Consider the following 22,745-nt stretch of genomic DNA (forward strand, 5'->3'; position numbering starts at 1 on the left):
CGCAGCCGACTTATGGCGACCCCTTTTGGGGTTTTCATGGCAAGAGACTAACAGAGGTGGTTTGCCAGTGCCTTCCTCTGCACAGCAACCCTGGTATTCCTTGTTGGTCTCCCATCCAAATACTAACCAGGGCTGACCCTGCTTAGCTTCTGAGATCTGACGAGATCAGGCTAGCCTGGGCCATCCAGGTCAGGGGTTAGGCCCTAAGACCCTGCTTTTCTGCTGTTCCTTCAGAGAGTTCCGGGCGACTTAAACATGATTCTAAGGCTGGGCCTCCTATTAGGCAATCTACAGGGACAGATCTGCTTAGCTGCAGAAACAGAACTGCATAGGGTTGCCAGCTCCAGGTTGGGAAATACTGGAGATTTTGGGGCGGAGACTGAGGAGGGCAGGGTTTGGGAGGGGAGGGACTTCAGTTCCATAGAGTCCAATTGCCAAAGTGGCCATTTTCTCTGGGTGAAATCATCTCTGTTGGTTGGAGATCAGTTGTAATAGCAGATCTCCAGCTAGTACCTGGACGTTGGCAACTCTAGAACTGCACCATGTACATTTAGACTATTCCCTGGACAAGCATGGGTATAAGGGTGGTGGTGGGAAATGTTGTCAAGTTGTACCCAACTTCTAGTGACCCTGTAGGGTTTTCAAGGCAAGAGATGTTCAGAAGTGATTTCTATTGCCTGCCTTTGCATAGCGACTCTGGACTTCCTTGGTGGTCTCCCATTAAAATACTAACCAAGGCCAACCCTGCTTAGCTTCCAAGATCTGACAAGATCGGGCTATCCTGGGCCATCCGGGTCAGGGCTACATGGGCATACACATAAAATGCTGTGTTTGTTGCAAAAATGCATGAACGGGGCGTTTGATTAATGTGCAGTTCTACAGATATAGTGCTGAAGAGCTGTCTTCCTATAACTGGGTTCAGTTACACATAAGGTTGCCAACCTCCAGGTGGGTAAGGCTAAGGTAAATATAGTACAGGCTCTCAAGTAAATGCAAACACATGTATTGACAAGTACAGAAGTGCAAGTGCTAATTGTGACAAAGGAAACTTATAACTCTAAAAACGGATACAATACACAAAAGTAGCAAGGCTACTTCAACAACAAGGATATTATAGCAACAAGGATATTATGTACAATTTTTCATATGCCAACTGTGATAGAAAACAATTCATGTACATTAAAACTCAGAGTCAATGACTCTTTATCAAAGTCTCTTATTTCAAAACAGGAGGCAAAAAGGGAGATTGAAGTCGGAACGCCGTCCGGATGCAGTGCGTTTTCGCCGCCACCAGGGGCGGCTTCTTCAGCTCTCGGTGTGCAAAATTCCTTGAACAGTTGAAACAAATACTTAAAGTCTAGACAATAGAAGCAATTCTCAGCTTGTCACTACTTGCTCCCAAAGGGGCCTAGACTTCTCCTGGAAGTTTGGTATGCTCCTGGGCTCATTTAGAAGGGGTCATGTCTCAGTGGTAGAGCATCTGCTTGGCATGGAGAAGGTTTTAGGTTCAATCTCTAACATCTCCAGTTAAAGGATCAGGTGGTAGTTGGTATGAAAGACCTCTACCTGAGACCCTGGAGAGCCTCTGCCAGTCTGAGTGAACAGTATTGACTTTGATGGACCAATGGCCTGGTTCTATATGAGGCAACTTCATGTGTTCTCCTTTCCAATCTGCCCCTAATAAATAATAGTCAGCATTCGTGAATCCCTGCTGTCTTTCTTCTTGCAGCTTCACAACAAATGTGCCTCCCATGTGAAGCCAGAGTGTGATGGTGGGCAACTGAAGGAACACATCTTATTGCCTTCTCACGTCTGCCCCGTGGTTGTGGTAAGTGAGTCTGGCTTGGCACTCATAATACAGGATAAATTACTGGGATTTTCAGTCTCATTTATTAAGACGACCAGTCTGCTGAAATCATGTACCAGACTAATTAATCCAGACTAATTTTGTTAACTTGAAACCAAGATTAATAACAGCCATTTCAGCTTCATGAACTTTACTTTGCGTAACTGAGATGGCTGTTATCAATCTGATGAATTCACTCACTGTTTAAGATGTTCTCATACAGCCGTGAGGCATTTGTGATGGTTAAAGGACTACTTTTGAGTGTTAAGTGGGTCAGCTTCCTGTAGATGTTCAGCTGAGGGAACTTCCTAACTGTGGATTCTCGGAAAAAAAATCTAGGAAGTAAGACATCGGTTGTACATTGAGGCCATCTGTGTGTAAACAAATTTAATCAATTTTTAGAGTGATATATTAAGGGCTTCAGTACCATCTGTTGCAAGATCACCATGATAGCATGAATTGTTGGAACGTCCTGAAATGTATTATTGATGGTTTATCATATTAGCATTCTGACAGCATGTGTGGCTTATTATTTGCTTTTGGTGTTCCATGATATTTTAAAGTGGTCTTGTACATCAGTACATCCTACTTTTCTCTTTCTTTGAATTCCCCACACCTTTTTATGTGCTGGCCACCATCCATATTTGGAACTCCTTCTGCATTTTTTTTCTATTCCAAAGGACAGACAATCCCACCCGAGGAGATCAGATAGTGAATCGCCATCCTGCACCACCCCAGATGATACAAACCTGACCTTCAGATACAACACTATGACAGTGGATGGACATGGGCTGCAGGTCAGACATGCTGGAGTTACCTTTCATTCACATATGTGTGTGCTTGTGTATGTTTATAAGGGAAGGTACTTTGTACAGCAGTCATAAATTGCAGGTCAGTTGTACAGAAAGGTATGCCAGAGGAAAGATGGCAATTAGGATTGCCTTTTTACCCAGTCTGTGGCTAAATGTGTCACAGTGGTTTGGGGGAGAGGTGAAAGGTCAACCACGTCAGGTCAAAAGGACAACAGAAGACTTACAGTTGTTGGGAAGCAATGGAAGCTCAGCATGCTTCCCTCATGAAGATTAGGTATCCTTCTAGGTACAGAAATGCATCTTGGATTTAAAAGTGGTATATGTTGACAGCATGCCAACCATGTATTTAAAAGCACTTCACTCATTTAGTGTTGCCAACCTCCAGGTGGGGCCTGGAGATCTGCTTTTAGAACTGATCTCCAGACTACAGAGACCAGTTCCCTTGGAGAAAATGACTGCTTTGGAGGGTGGACTCTATGGCACTGAACCATGCTGAGGTCCCTCTCTTCCCCAAACCCTGCCCTTTCCAGGCTCCCCCCCCCCAAAAAAAAAAAAAATCCCCAGGGATTTCCCAACCCAGAGCTGGCAATCCCACAATTCATTCAAAAGAGAAAATATTGCATAGGAATTTTTTTCAGTACTCCCCACAATTTCCAATTTTTCCATTGGAAAATTTTAAAAAAGAAGACCTCAGAAAGAAACCTCCCCCCTTTCCTGAATTGCTTTTTTTTTCTGCGCATGCACCATCTATAATCTCTTAGGCTCCCCAGGAAGTCTGTCCTGGGATATACTCTGGGCTACAGTAGAATTGTGTGGAATTGTGCATCATAAGAGATTAATACTTGCATTTCCTAAATTCCTCCTGCCATTAGGGTTGCCAGGTCCCTCTTGGGCACCTGTGGGAGCTTTTGGGGATGGAGCCTGAGGAGGGTGGGGAGGGACTTCAATGCCATAGAGTCCAATTGCCAAAGCAGCCATTTTTCTCCAGGTGAACTAATCTCTATTGGCTGGAGATCAGTTGTAATAGCAGATCTCCAGCTAATACCTGGAGGTTACCTGCCATCTTCTCTCCGTTCCTGAAAAATGTGGCTGTGCCAAAATACTCATGGTTGCTCAGTTTTACTGAACTAATGTAACGCCTGTCTTGTGCTGCACTTGTACGTGTCCTAATACTCTTAGGTTATAAACTGATTAAATCAAAGGATACATCAGCAGTTATATATTGGCCACCACTTACAGTAGTCTGTGGCCTCCTAACTGAAGGACAAGACATAGAAAGTAGCCACATATAGTGCACCAAATGGGTGACTCCCCATCTATTTGCAGGATTCCCCCATGGCTCTCTATTCCACTGACCTAACACACTGCCAGTTGCTTGCCTTGTTTCCTCTGTAGCTGTGCCACGTGACTCATTCTTCCCCATTCTGTATGAATGATATTTTGTATGCAGTACAAGAAGGCTTCTTGTTTGGTTTGGTTTTTGCTTTCCAGATTACCCCTAAGCCTGGAACACATCCACTGTTGGTGTTTGTGAACCCCAAGAGCGGAGGGAGACAAGGAGAAAGGTATGTTGCCTCTTCCTATGGAGAAATGTCACCTTCCTAAGAAATCCTGATTTAGTGCAATAAATAAATCATTATTATGGCAAGTGACAAAGGGAGCCATTCTAAGCACTCTAAGCACACCTATTCAGATGTATGTCCCATTTCATTCAGTGGCCCTTACTCCTAGGAAAATGTCTACAAAGGGGTTTGCTGTGACCCATAAAGACACTTCCTTGGCCCAAAAACTGTGTAATGTTGGTTTTTATATCTGTTTAGTGTTGTTTTTTATCTCTCTCCCCCCCAAAAAAGGTTTGCTTTTCAAAGGCATGTGGTATAAGTGTGCAAAAGGGTTTGCTGAGACTTTTAAAGATGCTTCCTTGGCCCAAAGTCTGTTTAGTATTGGTTTTTATCCCTCTCCCCCCCAAAAAAGGGTTGCTTTTCCAAATGCATGTGGTGAAAGTGTGCAAAGAAGTGTGCAAAGCATATAAAGCTCTGTTATTGTGTTTTTCTTTTAAGACAAAAGATATTAATGTATGAGTTGTTTTTTCTAAACTAAAGCTTGGCGATAAATAAGTGGGTTTTGGGTTGCAGTTTGGGCACTCGGTCTCTAAAAGGTTTGCCACCACTGTTATATACCAATATGTGTATGTTGGCTGGCTCTGGCCTTGTTGCCCAATATTGAACACCTATCAATGTTATTTTGAACTGTTGGTTTTAGACTGGAATTGATATTTTGTATGTTTTTATCATATGTTATGATGTTTTAATGACTGTGAACTGCCCTGAGCCCAGCTTTGACCGGGAGAGGGGACGGGATACAAATCCAAAAAATAAACAAGAGTACTGAAGCATAGTTAAGAAAATGATACACACTACAACACTAAGCATATAGCCATCATCAATATATCTATTTCCAAACCATGCCATCGAGGATATGATCAGTAGAGCCGCAAAATGGAGCTAGTGGCAGACTGGGGAGAAACCTGAAGAAAGTCCCAGGGTTCCAGAAAAATCTGAAAACTAAATAAAAAAATCAGGGGATTAAAACTCCCCAATATAACAGGAACAACACCTGTAGCATTAAGAAAATAATGCCCACTGAACTTTCAATGGCTGTTCAGGGTTGCTAGGCAACCACAACAATATTGCCAAGCCTTCCAAGCCTTTCTAAAGCAAAGCTGTGGGGAGGGGAGCAGGAGTAGACTAGAAGGCTGAAGCAGCCCTGGAAAAGGTCCCACCCCCCTCAACTGTCATGTTCCCTGATGCCGGAGTACTTATCAGGGAACTAGCAGCAACTACCAGAAACTCACTAACCACACAACTCATCCAAACCCTGTGGGTGACAGCCGCTGTGCAACTCAGCCAGCCCGGCTGAGCTGGGTAATCACACAGCCTAGCCTGGTGCCAGCCAGCATGTAGTCCAGCCAGACTTTTCCCACAGAGAGATTGTCAGGGTAGAGAAGGAGGGAAAGCTGAAAGCATTGGGGCAGACAAAGGTAGATTGGCTTGTGGGTGGGAAGGAGAGAAGAAAACTGATTGAGCTGTGGTGCCCACCATACTATTTGACCCAACCTGGCCCAATGGGAGGGTTGTGATTTCTTTCATGAACCTGATTTCCCCCCCTCCCACCAGCCACCAGAGCAAAATAGGAGCCAGAGGCAGGGGATCCCCTGCCCCTGGTGGGAACCTCTAGAGAGCCTGCCCAGTGGCAGCAGCCACACATGCCACTGGGCTTGCCTCAGCACAAGCAGCAGCCACCACACAACTGGGCCTACCCAACCCTGCATTGGCAGCCACCACTAGCGTTGCCAGGTCTCCCACTATTGTGGGAAATCTCCCACTGGCAGACCTTTGAGCTGCCTCTCAGTAGTCTGGGGAGGGGGGTGGGATGGGGGAAATTGCCATCACATTAACAGTGTGATGTCATTTCCAACTTGAATCTGGAATTGTGTCACACCGCTCTATGATTCAGCAGAAACTCAGTGGAAAAATCAAAACATTTCTGCTGAATCCTAGAGTGGCATCCTGGTTCAACCTTGAAATGATATCATGACATTGACATGATAGCCCTCCCATGTTCCTTCCCACCCCCTTTCTTCTACTAGGTGCCAGCCACTGCACAACTAGGCCAGGCTTTTCCCGGGGTGCAAGGGGTAGAGAAGGATAGAAAGCTGAAGACAGAGGGGCAGATAAAGAGGGTTGGCTGGTGGGTGAGAAGGAGAAAAGGAAGCAGGAAAAGGGAGAGAGGCTATAGGGGCTGCTGGGGAAGGGAAAGATGAAATAGATGGAGAGGGGATACAGCGGCAAATGTGTTGTCCCCTGCAAGTCCTTGTGGGTCCCCCGCTTGTAACCTATATTTAAAACAAGGAAAAAAAACCACTTCAAAGCATTTAACATTTTAAATTAACTAACAATATTATCTGTCCCTAAGAAGCTATGCAGGGTCAGCCCTGGTTAGTATTTAGTTAGTATTTAGTATTTAGATGACCACCAAGGAAGTCCAGAGTTGCTATGCAAAGGCATGCAATGGCAAACCACCTCTGAACGTTTATTGCTTTGAAAACCCCACGCGGTCACCATAAGTCTGCTGCGACTTGACAGCACTTTCCACTACCAAATAATTCACATTTGAAGTAGCAGTATCTAACAATTAACCTAACAATAGCAAGCCTTTCATTAGCACTGAACAAGAAATGTTGACCACTTTTCAGCCTCAGTTCTGCCATGACCTTTGACAGGATGGGTCTCTATATCTCTTCACTAAAGGCACTTGGTTGACTCAGTAGAATTCAGTGCTCAACTCATATTTGGAAGGTAAATGCTGGCAATCAAGTAGGCGGTTTAATACTTGCTGTGTTGATGGAGCCGCCAGGAGCAAGTCTGGGTGGGTGGCGGAGTAGAGGGGGAGAAGAATAGCAGAGAATGACCTTGAGAAAGGGTAACCATTTGCCTTGGTTCTCATTCTTAGGGGCCATCACTTTTGTTTTTCTTACTCACCAGGGTCCATCGGAAATTCCATTATCTACTCAACCCCAGACAAGTTTACAACCTGGACCGAGGGGGACCCATTCCTGGGTACTGAAGTTCAATGTTCATTACATGGGCCACACCTATCCTGAATCTAGTTGACATCCTCCACACTCTTCCCTCTCCTCTGTGCTTTGCCCCTTTCTCCTCCCTATTCCCATTCTGCTGTCCTCCTTCTTTCTCAGTTTCCCCCTTCTACCTTCCTCTGCACTGTGATATATTAACATGCCTTAGAGGAACTTCACCTGCTAACTGTTGTCAAACATATGTATGCAGCAGTTTATGATACTTACTGTGCCTGTCTTAATACAGTAGGGGTCTCTACACGCCAATGGAGGAATGCATGTGTATATTATACTAGAATACAAATGGTGCAATCCAGCAAAAAGTCATTTTCAGCCAAGTTGCTTTCAGTGGGATTTGCCTGAAACTAACTTTTACTGGATAGTGCCTAAAGTATGCATGGCTTTTATTTACAAGTCTCAAGAGCACAAGCCAGCAGAAGACTGTGCTAATATTTTGCATTCCCAAGTAGTATGGGCTATATATTCTTTTATGGATAGTCTTGATTTAATTAAATTAATACCCCACCTTTTTTTCAAATGGGGACCCAAAATCGCTTACAACATTGCCCTCCCCTCCTCCATTTTATCCTCATAACAACAACCCTGTGAGTAGGGTTGCCAACCTCCAGGAACTAGCTGGCGATCTCCTGCTATTACAACTGATCTCCAGCCGATAAAGATAAGAACAGATGATCAGTTCACCTGGAGAAAATGGCCGCTTTTGCAATTGGACTGTCTGGCGTTGAAATCCCTCCCCTCCCCAAACCTTGGCCTCCTCTTGCTCCACCCCAAAAACCTCCCGCCAGTGGCGAAGAGGGACGTGGCAACCCTACCTGTGAGGTAGCTAGTCTGAGAGACTGTGACCTGGCCCCAAGCCACCTAATGCTTGTATCACAGGGTAGGAATTAAAACCTCTACTTCCTATGCCATACTGGCTCTCCAGTTCTCTGGAATGAGCCCTTAACAGTTTTCCTATTCATCACAGTTCACTTTGTATTCAATAATTCTATTGTAATCTTAAAAATCTGCAAAACCTGAGTTAACATGTCATTCTTCACTTTCACATTTGTGCACCATTCTAACATTCTAAAAACAACAATCTCTGACTGGCATTCTTTCTCATTTGTGACAGCCAGTTCTAACCTGTTCTCCTTTCTTTACCTTCCATTTTTTCCTAGATTAAATTTTTTCCGTGATGCTCCAGAGTTTCGGATTCTGGCTTGTGGAGGGGATGGGACCGTTGGATGGATCCTGGACTGTATAGGTAAACTAAACTCCAGAGAGATTCTAGACATTGGGTTGGATCTTCTAGACTAACAGCGCATTCCTGACCTTTAAGGGCAAAAGCCCTTAGGAGGCCAGGAAGGCACTTCGCCAGCACTGGGGCCCTCCATGCTGGTGTCCAGGCTACTTATGCCGCCGTAAGTGGCCCCAACGCTGGCGGGGAGGATCGGGCACTGGGCACTGCCGTGGCACCACCGCCCTGGGATGCCAGCTCATTCCAGAGAACTGGAGAGAGAACCCTGGGACGCCAGCTGGACGTCCCACCTGCATAAAGGCCCGCACCGGCGTTCCAGGGGGGAGGAGCTGCCGTTAGGCAGCCTCCTGTCCCTGTTCACCCCAGATATGCTGGCAGCGAGAGAAGAGAGGCTGTGCCAGCTTTTCTCAATGGGGCAAAAGGCCCCATTTGACCCAAAAAAAAAGCCTCTAAAAGGCTTTTTTTTTCTCTTTTGGCAGCCATGGGACGCCTCCTCCCCACCGTCCCCAGCTCAGGAATGGGCTGTAAATTTGCTATTTTCACTGATAACCCTTCCCACTGGAGACCCTCCTCATGTCATTCCGCAGAGTTCCTTATCTCCCCCCACCCCCAGGAGCAGCTTTTCATGGAGATCAGTGCTGAAGTGGAAGTAGAGAGGCAGGACATTTCTATCCTACCATTGGAAAATCTAGCCTGCATCCAGCTCATAAAGATTTGACAAAACATTTCTTATTCATACCTATTTCCTACAGCTCCTAAATATCCAGCTTCATAATGTGCCTCTCTCTGTCAGATAATTTTTTTTTGCTGTCAAGTCACAGCTGACTTATGGCACCCCCTGGTGGGGTTTTCAAGGCAAGAGACGTTCAGAGGTGGTTTGCCATTGACTGCCTCCACGTCACACCCCTGGTGGCAGTCAAGGTAAGTTTTGTCCTGCACAAGTAGAATATGGAGGTCACTGAGGCAGGATTAGTATATAAACAACAAAGAAGATTTATTTATTTACAGGTTGGATTCAAAGAACAGATCAGCAGCGCAGGTCTCCAGATAATCACAGGAGAAACCTGGCTGAGGCACAAAAATCTAAGCTGGTTATTGCTTCAAAATGTCAATTAAATTGTATTTAATGCTTTCAGGCACAAAACAGGCTTTTACTGACTAGCCACTAGGTTAGAGGATTCCACCCACACCAGCCTGCCTTTTCCCAAAAGTCAAACAAAATGCTGCAAGGTCTGCTTATTACCAGAGACAGGCCCAACAATCAGGTACTCTGTTCTCTTCCAGAGACAGACTAAACCACTCTGCCACTACCAGGCAGAGCTACCCTTCACTCAGTCTGCTCTTTTGCCAAGCCAGACCTGAGCTATCATTGCTCTGTCCCTGAAGCAGAATTCAACTCCTCCTGCTCTGCCTCCCTCCAACATCCCACCTACCCCCCTTCTTGAAGGTGATTGGATGCTCGATTAGCACTCCCATAGCTCAGCTGAGTGGCTGTTTTCCCCTTAAGGGGCAGGAAAGCCTTCTGTCCATCACACATATACCTAGGGTTGCCAACCTGCAGGTACTAACTGGTAAACTCCTGGTATTACAACTGATCTCCATCCGATAGAGATCAGTTCACCTGGAGGAAACGGTCACTTTGGCAATTGGACTCTCTGGTACTGAAGTCCCTCGCCTCCCCAAACTCTGCCCTCCTCAGGCTCCACCCCCAAAACTTCCCACCAGTGGCAAAGAGGGACCTGGCAACCCTACACACACCCCGCCCCTTTTAGTTTTGCCATATGTCTTGCCAGGTTCTGTTTTATTACTGGGGGAAAGAATATTCTGAACAAAGGAGGCACATTTTGTTCTTAGAAAAATGTGTTATTCTAGGAAAGCCATTAATAGCTGTAATTAATTCAGTGTAGTTTGTGAATGCAGATAATTATAGGTACTCGTGATAGTTTGTGGCTCAACCTGAAAAGGGACAGAGCTCAGCAAATTCCCTCTTTACAAGGTCAGATTCTGCCAGTTGTTCAAATGCATCATGCCATTTTGTGATCATGCTTTTGTGTAGTTGTTTGGCATTTGTAGAAGCTCCATGACATGTTACATTTTCCCTAGGAATGTCTGCAGGTTGACTGGAGATGTGTGTTCCGGAGTTCTGTGCTTCCCAGGCACATGCAGGCCCAATTCAGATTGGGACAATGGTGTCCAGGAAGAGGGAGCATAGATCTGTTTTCCTGACCTGAAGCAACTCCAGTGAGCAGCTATTTGCCTTCTTTGGGGGCTCCACAAGTACAGATGGGCTGCAGGTTCAGTGACATTCTTAAATGGGGCAAACAGTGGGTCCTCAGGGCTGTTGAGGGCCAGGAAAACACAGAGGGAGGGGAGGTGTAAGCCCCCTTTGCCTACATGCCAATGTCCCAATCTGAAATGGGCCACCATGTGTCTGGGAAGTACAGAACTCCAGAACACATCTCTTGAGCCAACCTGTGGACAGCCCCTGGGAAAATGTTAACATATAGTTGGGCCCCATTGAGTAAAATAAACATCTAGCACATTTTTTTTTAAAAAGAACAGTGCCAGCAGTAGCAAGGTTTTGCCTTCCCGTCTGCACATCTAGGCCCTTTGGCCCAAACTATAGGTTACAACCAACAGACATTTTTGTACAATAAAAACTGTTTCAGATTGGGAGCAGAAAAGTAGCAAGAGAGGAGAGAAGGAGGGGAATGTGTAACCTTTCCCCACCATTTCCCTATTCCAAATCTACCCCCAAAATAGCCTGTCCCTCACCCTTCATAGGGTTTAAAATATGCATAAAATATAGTTCAGCTGTTATATCTAGTATGTGCAAGCAGGATGTTACACTGTGGCGGCTTGCAAGCAGCAATATTGTGCAAAAGTCCCCAATAAAGTCCACAGCTGCATATGAAGAAGTACACATAGAGCATCTACTTCCCTTTATGTATCCCCTCTTCTGCAGGTGTCCATAGGCAACTGAGGGAATGTGGCTGTCTCACCTTTTCCCTCCTTCCTCCATAGCAGCACCTGTAGCAATAGCGAGCATGGTGTGGGGGAGGGGATTCCTTCTCCCCCCCCTCCTCTGTGTGTCTCTCTCTCCTTCCCCTTCAGTTTGTCTGTGTGGACTGCAGGCTGTGGTACTAGAGGAATGGCATGAGGAAAGCATTAAAACAAGTGGCCAGAAGAGAACAGAGGAAGTGGAAATTGTACAGCCCTTTAAACTGAATTACATACAAGGAACTACTGATACACTCTTGAAGTCACTGAACAGAGACAGAAAAATACAGGGTTGGGTCCTACAGATGTGTGAGTAGGAGGAGCTTGTGGGGAAAGGTCTTCTTCATTCTTCTCTTCCCCCAGAAGCTCCCTCGCAAGCCCAGAAACCCTCTGTTGAGGGTGTAGGGAGCCTTGTGAAAAGCCACCATGAAACACAGTGGCTGCAGGTGAGGAGGGAGAGTTGAGCAAAATCATCTCCTTCTGTGCAAATGTGAGGGCTGCTAGAGGAAAGAGAAGGTGGGGATACACCTGAGAACACACTAACAGGTGAACCCTGTGGAAAATAGCTTGGTTGCCCTCTTTTGCTTCTGGCATCTCCACCTGAGATTTAACTCCTGGGAGACCCTGAGAAAAAAACTGAAACCCTGAACCTTCCAATCAGTCACTGAGACTGGCATTGCTAGACATGGGTCTCCTAAGGTTCTCTCTGGGGCTCAGAAATGGTATCCTCCTATGGCTTCCAGCCATAAGGGGTGAGAAATCAAGTAGCTCTTTCAAGCACAGAAACTTGATGAATGGGTGGAATCTTCTAAATCTTCTCTGTGCTGGATGACTCAGCTGCCTTCAGTTGACATAAAGACCCTCTAACCTGCTCCTCAACTTATGCTATCTTTCTTGGTGTGCATTGCATCTTCTCCTTGCCTACTCTGCCCCTTGATATTCTTTTCTAACCATTGCCAATAAATATAATTGCAGTCATTTCTTCCCCCACCCTGGAAACCTCTGACCTTTTGCTCCCTTTCAGCTCCCTGTTTGCATGGAAAATGATAAGAATGTCCTATTCAACAGCCTGTTGTTAGCTTTGATGCCTAATTCTTTTTGCAGATAAGGTAAACTTACCAAAGCACCCTGCTGTAGCTATTCTTCCCCTCGGGACGGGAAACGACCTTGCCCGCTGTCTCCGTTGGGGAGGAGGTAAGCCACTTGCATTGGCTTAGTACTATAGGGTCATTCGACATAACCTCACACCGTATCTTGCCACTGATCCTTCCTGCCATCAGTCTCATGTGCTGCTGAAACTTGCCAGCTAACTTTAAAGCCAATGCATTATTTACTAGAGTCTGTCCATCTCTGACAGCTCTTGATCTGTCATTACATTGAACCAGGCCTCTACAAAGTGTGCACCAAGACAAAAATCTTGTAATAGCCGCTGTGCATCCAGCAGTCCTATCCAACCAACAACAGTGTATACTTTTTAAAAATTAAATGTTTTGCAATAGATCCAAAGTTATGTTAGAATGCTAGAATGTAGTCCGTTGAATTAACTGACAAATTAGTTATTGTGTTGATGCTATAATTTTTTCTTTCATTATTCTGATCTGCAGACGGATTTACCTAATGTTTACCCCTTGCTCCATTCCTTTTTTCCTTCTGTATCTTTAAATAAAATAAAACAAAAGACCAAAAAAAACCTCTATATGGTGGTCATGAGAGAGAGAAGGAGTGTGAGAACACACAGTTGTGTATGAGACACACAAATTTGGCTTGACAGTCATATACCGGCTGCATGTGATACAGTTCGTCTTTAATTGCTACTGGAGTTAAAAAAAAATTGTACAATGAGCTGATGAAGCCAGTCGAAACGCGTCACCACTAGTCTCACGTACTCTTTTGGATTTCACTTGCCTCCAGGCCTCTTTTGGACTTTGTACACCCTCAGGGATATGGCAACTTGCACCAGATGGCACTTACGAGAGCTTTTCGGTCCCCAATTGGGTGTTTATGCAACCTAATTACGAGGCTCATGCCAGGGAAATTTTTGGTTGCATTGTTGTAGAATTGCAATTCTTATGTTTCAAATTGTCATGCACTTCATGTGTTGTATGTTTGTGTGTTGTGAGTTAGTTTTAGATGTTCATAAGTTAATATTTGGCATGATGTTAATGCCTAACAATATTATTAAATTTTGTTGATATTTCCCAACCCAAAGCTGGCAACCCTATGTCTCTGCCATCTGAGACTAGATGGGTGGCAGCCTGAGAAAGGGCCATCTTTGTCATGGCGCTGAAACTTTGGAACCCTCTCCCCAGGGAAATTCGTCTGTCTCCCTCTATCATTGTCTCCCGCCAGCCAATAAAGACTTTTTTGTTTCATTTGGTCCAAGTAACTCTTTTTGGCCCACCTTCTTAGTTGTGTTGTTATGTGTGTTTCTATGTCTATAGGTTTTTACTGAATTGTTTAAATATTTTATATGTAACCCTATTTTAAATGCTGCTTTAATGTTTTAAATGTTTTAATTTTTTTATGCTTGCTGCCTTGGGGGATCCTATTTGGGGAGAAAGGCTGCATAGAAATGTTTTAAATAAATAAATGTTCCCCGCTGCCATTGGCTGTGCGGGTCACCAGTCCTTCAGTAGCAGTACTGTCACCATTCATGGCTTGGCAGACTCTCCCACTGACATTCCATTCCTGAACGTGTTCCATCTCTCTTTGCCCCTCACAAGGTTATGAAGGAGGCAACTTAATCAAAGTCCTGAAAGATATTGAGCACAGTACAGAGATAATGCTTGACCGGTGGCAAATTGACGTGATCCCCAATGACAAAGAGGAGAACGGAGACCCAGTCCCATACAGCATCATCAACAACTATTTTTCCATAGGGGTGGTAAGCAATCTGTATTGATCTTGTTCCTCTGGCCTGCCACTCTGGTACCCTCCATGTATCACTGTAATATTGGGATGCCTCATTAACCACACCTTGTTATTAAAAGTTAGGCTGGGAACAAAACAATAGTTTTGATAAGAGTGAAAAGTGGTACATTAGAAGCATTGTTGCCTGTGATGCATACACCAGTTTCTTTGGCCCCACTGCTGCCCAGGGTCAAAGTACTTCAGAGACCTACCAGATCTGTTTACCAGAGGTAATGGTGCATTGCGTGCACACAATGAGCAATACCTTCAACCAACTCCCACTTGGGCCTTGGGAATGCAGTTTCTTTTTATGGGCCCACAGTAAAATGCTCATCTGCAAATACAAGGCTGAAACCCTGTTTGCAGTTGGGAATGAAGATTGTTTGAGGGTTGCAGTGGCTCTTAGATTCCTGTGGGAGTTTTTTTATTTTTTCTTTTTCTGCAGGCTTAATTTGATTTGAGAAGTTTATCTTCTGCACCAGTAGGTATTATTTTTAGTAGAGACAGTTCTCTTTGTGAGAAGAGAAGAAAGCAGTTACAGCCCTTATTCTGAGCTGATCTTTTCACATATTTTGTGCTGTCTATCACTATTCAGGGCTTATAATTAAGGACTTTTAGATTGTATTGTACTTCTTTGTGGAGAACTAAGCTAAGTGTGTTTCAGTCATGCTGGTGTAGTTGGCCTCCGTAGAAATAATGTGCCTTAATCAGGTGACCAGAAGGCTCACATGACCTAGTCAGCTGGCCTGTAAAAACATGGTGTCTGCATGGTGTTCAGGAACAGAAACCTTCCTGACTACGGTTGTTGTTTTTTGGGTGGTGGTGGTATGAGAAGCATTCTATCATGTGGTTTCCTCAACTGCCATCTAAAGTGATATAAGATTCGGTCTACACATGCAACTGAGTAAGGTGATAGAATTCTGAAGTGGTGTGATGGGCTTCAGACTGTTGATTGAAGTATCACATTTTATTGCTCCCCCATGTAAAAAAAAACCCTACCACGTAACAGAAGTGTTCTCGGAAGCAAAGCAGGGTTGACCCTGACAAATATTTTTATGAGAGACCTCCAGGGAATAACAGGGTCGTGACACGAAGGCAAGTAATGGCAAACAACCTCTGAACATCTCTTACCTTGAAAACCCCACCGGGGGTCACAATAAGTCAGATGTGACTTGATGGCAAAAAGAAAAAGAAAGAAGTCTCTGTGTGTAAAGTGTTGCAAAGTCACAGCTGACTTATAGAGACCCCAGCAAGGGGCTTTCAAGGCAAGTGAGAAGAGGTGGTTTGCCATTGCCTTCCTCTGCAGAGTCTTTCTTGGTGCTCTCCCTTCCAAGTACCAACCCTGCTTAGCTTCCGAGATCTGACAAGATCGGGCTGTAGCATGTGCTGCCTTCGCTCCCATAAGAAAACTACCTGCAAGTAAAAAATTGGCACATTATATAGAAAGGCTCTAAACCTAAACATTCATACACTGTGCTCATTTCCATTTACAGGGAGATTAACTCTGAAAAATGTAATCTTTCGCTTTTTTAATAAATAAATGGGTTTCAGTCTGAGTCCACTATACCAACACAGCGCTCTGCAACCTCAACTCCTTCCACTGCCTCTCTAGACCAATTCATAAGCAGTTCAATAGAACTGAGCCAAAGTTTTGATATGCAGGATGAATGTGTGTACTTCCCTGCATCATTGAGAGGAATGTGGCGCTGCAAGGAAGCAGTTGTGCTACTTCATTCAGTGAAGTAGTTATTCTGCTTTAACCACACCTCTGATGGTTATCAGCCTCGTGTTTTCCTGCAGCACAATAGTCAGCATTAAAATCACTAGGTAATATGTGGGATATGTTTGCAACATACTGAGGTCGCATGTGGTACCTAGGAAAATGTTTGCGTCCCACTTAAAATATTCATTAGTAAGTCAGAGAAACCATCTTTGACCTAGTGCCAAATTTATAAGAGACTGTCAAGTGGTTCCAGTTTAAACAAGCAAATGTGCCATGATGGGACAGCTCTGCATCGACATGCGCCAGAACACTCTCAGAGAGTACTTCCCTAAGTCACCCCAGTCAGAGGAAAGAGAATGCAACAGGAAGTGTCATTTTTGAAGAAGCATTTTGCGTTGAAGTTACCATCACTGTTTTGGCATCATGGTAGTTCTTTGTCTCATGCCAGTTCTATCAGTCCATGTGGACTAGCAGCAATCAGGAGCAGCATTGCCCCATAAACATGTGATTTATGTAGGGTTGCCAGCTCCGGGTTGGGAAATACCTGGAGATTTTGGGGGTGGAGTCTGAGGAGAGTGGGGATTGGAGAGGGGAGAGACATCAGTGCCATAGAGTCCAATTGCCAATGTGGCCATTTTCTCCAGGGGAACTAATTTTTATTGCCTGGAGATCAGTTGTAACTGCGAGAGATCTCCAGCCACCACCTGGAGGCTGGCAACCCTAGGTTTGTGGTAAGTGGCACTCTGATGTAGAGTCAAGCCATTTCCAATGCCATGCAAACAGGACACAAGGGAAAATGTAACAGTCCAGCGATGGGCCTGAAGTGTAGCTGCATTAGCATGGTCATATCTGCGCTAACAAATAGGCTTGCTTGCTGTAATGAGGCTGTTTCTGTAGTTAAAATGTAACTCCCTTTCCATTGTACCTAGTTAAGAAGCCTGTGTAATTTGAAGACTTCCATACTCCTGCAGTAATAAAAGTTGGTCCTCTAAAAGATATCACTTTACCTGAGTTTTGGAGGTTTCTAAAAAAGAAAGCCCTCTCCCAACAGCTGACTAGTGTAGTGTTCATTCTGACATGGTGAGGGGAAATGGCTGATAATAACATGAGAGCATTTGTTTAAACATGGTCTCATGTTCTATTACGATTCCATTTATACATGATGGATGATTGTCGTAAACGTGTTACGGACAAGAGCAACGTGTATTAGAAATGGCCGTAATTGATATGTTCAGCTTTCAGATTCCACAGCCCCTTGTTACCTCTGCCTTAAATAATCCTAAACAGTGATTTGAATGCTTTGCAGAACTCTAAGGAAGATTGCTTTAGCACAATGTGGGACACCGTGTCCAAGGATCAACTGTGCACTTTGCAGGTTGCTAGCAGGGCGAGAGACTTAAGCGCACGAGCTGCAGTGCTTGGGGATCCAGTGCTGACAAGGTGCCTTTTCAATAATGCCCTTGATGACGACAGCCCACTTGGCCTCTGCCAGTCCAGGCTGCCACATGCTGCATCCAATCTTTTCCCCTTTTTTATTTTTGGGCTGTGAAAAAATGTGGGCCAGCAACAGCTATATCATTGACAGGAAGTTTTGGATTACAGGCCCTGGACTTGCAAAGGCTCTGCCTAGTGACACCTCTCTAGCCCGTGGCTGACTGGTGGGTGATGAACAGCCTGCTAATCCCTGGATGCTGTAAAGCACATTCCGAAAGCTCTCCAAACCCAGACACAGCAAGAGAGCCCCCCCCCCTCGTGTTTCTATTTGTGACCACTTTCTGTTATAGGGTCATTGAAAAACTACTTGAGCTTTATGTCTGTACAAACACAGCATTCCTGTATCTAGGCACATGACAGAAATGCGGGAAATAACATGTTTGTCCATGGACTAGTCCACAGAATACTTACAGCATTTGCTTGGTCACATTCTTTGTTGCTTTCTAAGAGCCTCTAGTGGGTTTTAAAAAAAGATCTCTATATGGTTTCTTTTGTTGCATGGGCAGGTTATCATATATAATTTGTATAGGATTCTGTTCCCCTGAAACACTGTCATTCTTAGGGCCAATTTTTTCTAGATACTTTTCAGCAAGTGCATTTTGCAATAGAAATTATGAAGCAGGGAAGAAATGGTGAAATATTCAAAGATTAATAACATCTTGTTTATCAGTTAGGACTCAAGATCATGTAACTTTAGGACTCGTTTTGAGATTTATGCATGTTCCACATGTCAGACTGTAGCTTCTCATAGTTTTGACATGGAGAAAGGTCATACTTCCCTTTTTCTCCCTTGTCACATATGCATTTCGTGGCAGTTAATGTATCATTTGGCTAGTGAGACAGGAAACATCAGTGAATGCAGATGAAGCTTATTTGCACATAAAAAATGTTTGCAACGTCTAAATCTGAAACTTGTGTCTTGGAGAAGTAGGGTTGCCAACCTCCAGGTGGTAGCTGGAGATCTCCCGCTATTACAACTGATCTCCAGGTGACAGAGATCAGTTTACCTGGAGAAAGTGGCCGCTTTGGAAGGTGGACTCTATGGCATTCTACCCCATTGAAGTCTATGGCATTCTACCCCATCAAACCCCACCCTCCTCAATCTCCACTCTCAAAATCTCCAGGTATTTCCCAGCCCAGAGCTGGCAACCCTATGGGGAAGGCTTGTTCAGAACATTTGCAAGTCTGGTTCTACTACCTGAGGGGGCCTTAGCTATTCTGTTTCCCCCTCCCTTTCTCTTTCATTACAGGATGCATCCATTGCACACAGATTCCATATAATGAGGGAAAAACATCCTGAAAAATTTAACAGCAGGTAAATATTTTCCCTACTTCAAATGTCACTGTACTGCTAAAGAGAAGGGGTTCAATGAATTTATAGTAGGATAAATTGACTTGCTTATATGATGTATTGCTTGAAATGTTTTTCTTTAGAAAAGGAAGGAAAGGATAGATAGACAGATGGGTGGCAGTGGGACATTTAGCTTTGGTATTTTCTTTCCCATTGCAGTGTTTATCTAGGATGGAGGCAGGTTAATAGGCAGAGCCTCCATCTGTCTCCGGATTCTGTTGTCCTACCAAAAACTAGGTGGCTGGGATATATTTATTTTGTCAGAACTTCAAAGACTGGCCAAAACAATTCCCCAGCATATCAGCACAGGGCCTCTGTGTGATTCTGTCTGATCCCTGAAAGCCTGGAATAGCCACCCTGGTGTAGTAGTTAGAGTGTCAGACTAGGATCTGGGAGATCCAGGTTTGAATCTCTACTCCACCGTGGAATCTTGCTGTGTGACCTTGGGTCAGTCACACACTCTCAGCCTAACCTTCCCCACAGGTTTGTTGTAAGGATCAAATGGAGAAGGGGAGAATGTTGTAAGCCACTTTGGGTCCCCATTGGGAAGAAAAGTGGAGTGTAAATTATATAAATAGATACCCTGGGGAAAGGTTCTGTGCCTTTAAGAATTGCATGACAGGAAGGAATCAACAGGTGACTTTCCCAGCATGGAACACCAATGATGAAGAAAACTTGTGTTTATTTCTGTTTGGCAGCTGTTAAAGGCAACTCTTTGCACATACCCCAAGGTAAACCCACATTCATATCCATAACAGATAGGAGAGAGACTAGAACAGGCAATGCAGACTTTCCTGTTTGCATAAACTAAAGTGTGATATTGCCTCTCCTATACTGCCCTGCACCTTTTTTGGATGCGTATTCCTAGATTTCTGGTTTGAGTTAAAATGTTGGAGAAGGAGAAACATCCCTGTATAGGTCCATAGTTAGTTAACTGACTGATCCAGGTTCCTGGATAATTAATTGCCCCCAGAAGAATACAGAAATTTGCCATCTCTGGTCTAGGGAATTCTGCCATTGCAGTGGGGTGACAGTGGAAACCCCTTCCAGGTGCATAACTTTTTAATTTTTGCCCACAGAACCCAACCCATTGGTGGCTGTTTATTTACCTTTATTTGAGAATTTGGCATACGTTACCTTGCCAGCTCTGCTTAAGCCCATCTTTATGCCTTTACTCTAACCCAGCCATAAATCAGTGATTTGTTCTTTTAAAACAAGAAACTGCAACTGAAATGCTGTGGGGCAATTAATTACATAAGGCCTATGGGATGCAACCCTGGAACAATGTGACCTATACTATTGCATGGTTTATAACTTGTTACATTTTGCAGGTTTTGATATTTTAAAATTTATATGGAAAGCTGCTAGAATTTGGCTTTAAACCCAATTTCATTCTTCTACATTTCAGCATTACATCAGAATTTTAAGGCCAGCAGGGATAGGCTGGCAAGGCAAGACACAATGTCAGATTAGAACAAGCTCATGTTGCATCTGCAGTTCATTAAAAAATGGTGCAGCAATAGTAAGAGATTGTCCCTTGTGGCCTGCGCAGGAGACATTCAGGGAAATACTTGAAGGATTCCTAAATTCAGAAATTTATTGGACTACCCCAGCACACTTCAGATTTTCTTCTGAAGCAAAAATCCTCTAAACTGCAACATAGGGATAAGATTGTTGAAGTGGAATGAGAAGCAAAGGGTGATATCACACATTAATTTGTCCCCTGTTTTCTGACCATTCATGCAACTGCTGGGCACTCTTCAGTGGCAAAGAGGTTATTGACATGGTACAGAGTGGATGTACCAGTGGGTACTTGGAAGACCAATAAGTAGAGGAAATGTGAAGCTACCTCACACATTTTTAGTAAGGAGTTTCTGTCCCTGGCCCAGGTTATTTCTTGTCTGTGTGTTACAGTGCAAAATATGGAATATTAAAAATGTGTACTTTGGAATATTAAGATTGAACTTTTTTAAAAAAGTCAAATTTCTTTATCCCTGACATATGCATTTTTAAAAACTTGAAAAAGTGGTGGGACTCTTACAATACAATCCTATGCAGTTATCCCAGTATAAACTCACTGGAATCAATGGGCTTAGACTGGAGTAATTCTGCATAGAATTGCACTGCTAATGGAGTTTCCACTGGCCACTATGCAAAGTTGTCTTCCCCCTTCATGGCCTGTTGCTTGCCATTAGTTTCCTGACCTCTACCTCCATTCCTACTGCTTGGCTCTCCTTCCTTCTCACCCTTGCCCTTAACTGGATATTTCACTTGTAATAGACATCTGTATTTCAAATCTTTTTTAAAAATCTATTACAATTTTAAGCATTTGTAATTTCCCATATTTTTTTCCAAACAGAAGTTAGTATTCCTTAGTGAGGAATTTAATTTAATTTGATTACTATGGAGTTAGAATTCTCACTAGTGAATTAATTCCCCATTAACAAAATGTTTGGTTTGGTTTTGGTGCATATATGTTCCAGGAACTCTAAGAACAAACCCCAGCCGGGTGGATGTTCTGTGTTTGAAATGCCAGATATCTTAGTCCTTGCCAATTGCTCTCTTTTCACTTTGTCCTCCACAAAATACTTGGCCTTTGGCCTGTTTCCTGACCCTCTTATAGAAGCTGTCCTCAAAGCCACTTACATCGTTACTCACTGTTCACCTTGTTATGCTTCCCTGCCTCTTATTTGTGACCTCTTCTGGTTAACCATGGATTTCCTTTCCAACATTTACACAATTTTAACCCAGTAGCAATTTGGGAATGGACATCACAACTGTAAGGAAGGACCTGGGCATTAAGATTAGATGGTTAGAACCTTTTTTTTTTCAGTCTGTGAGGTTTGGGGTGGGATCTTCATAGCTGAGAGACTGATTATATGCTCTCCATGCAGAAGGTTCTAGGTTATATTTCTGGCAGTAAATGGTAGTAGTTCTGAGGGAAGTCCCTGCCTGAAACCCTGGAAAGATGCTGCCACTCAGAGTAAGCGATACCAGGTTGGATGGACCAAGGGCCTGCCTCAATATAAGACAGCTTCATCTGTCCATATGTTCTCTGTGAGAAGAACATCATTGGGTAGGTTTCCCTAAAAAATAGCTTGCCCACAGCTACCAATCGCTGCCACAGGTAATGTTAGACAAGTTCTAGGATAGATTCAGTTCATGCAAAGCAACAGTGATTCGCACAAATTGGCCATGCAGCCTAGAATTGACTGTACAGCCTAGAATATGCTCCAGAATCTGGTGCAATGCAATTAATTCCACAGCAGATGTTCATGTATTCCTTGGCAGATGTTGTAAAAAGCAACATAGAAAGTCTGAAAGCACAGTGGCGAGGACTGGATGTTTCAGAGGAAATGAGTTTACAGTAGATTTTCCACAAATGTGTTGAAACCCTTCAGGTGCATTTCTTCAGAGACATTAAAGTGGTTTGAAGGAATTTCTGCCTATGGTATATATGTCATCCCACTTTTGGCTCTGGTGAACAAATATAGCAGGCTTTGCTTTGTCTAAAAAACCTGCAAAACCTATTTGCCCAGAGGCAACAGGGGGACAGTAAAGTAGAAAAGTATTTTTCAGATCTCTTAGGCTGTTTCTACATGGAGATGATTCTCTATGTATCTACAGCAATGGAACAGCTGCAATGGAGAATTCAGATGAAGATTTCCTCACACTTTTCTTGCCACAAACACCTTTGGCTGTCATTCCCCTCTGC

At 43.9% G+C, this 22,745-nt stretch overlaps 1 protein-coding gene across 3 annotated transcripts in view; it reads left to right on the plus strand.

Moving 5' to 3' along the window:
- Positions 1–22,745, plus strand: part of DGKG (diacylglycerol kinase gamma) — a 121,715-nt gene that overhangs the window by 49,816 nt on the left and 49,154 nt on the right. For all 3 annotated transcript variants that reach the window (XM_056849297.1, XM_056849298.1, XM_056849299.1), the window contains 8 exons: positions 1,730–1,828; positions 2,527–2,643; positions 4,150–4,223; positions 7,203–7,277; positions 8,473–8,558; positions 12,657–12,746; positions 14,276–14,436; positions 18,930–18,994. In XM_056849297.1, coding sequence (XP_056705275.1) covers positions 1,730–1,828; positions 2,527–2,643; positions 4,150–4,223; positions 7,203–7,277; positions 8,473–8,558; positions 12,657–12,746; positions 14,276–14,436; positions 18,930–18,994 — 767 coding nt within the window. The remainder of the gene's footprint in view (positions 1–1,729; positions 1,829–2,526; positions 2,644–4,149; positions 4,224–7,202; positions 7,278–8,472; positions 8,559–12,656; positions 12,747–14,275; positions 14,437–18,929; positions 18,995–22,745) is intronic.

Source organism: Euleptes europaea, chromosome 5, assembly GCF_029931775.1.
Source record: "Euleptes europaea isolate rEulEur1 chromosome 5, rEulEur1.hap1, whole genome shotgun sequence".
Taxonomy (NCBI): domain Eukaryota; kingdom Metazoa; phylum Chordata; class Lepidosauria; order Squamata; family Sphaerodactylidae; genus Euleptes; species Euleptes europaea.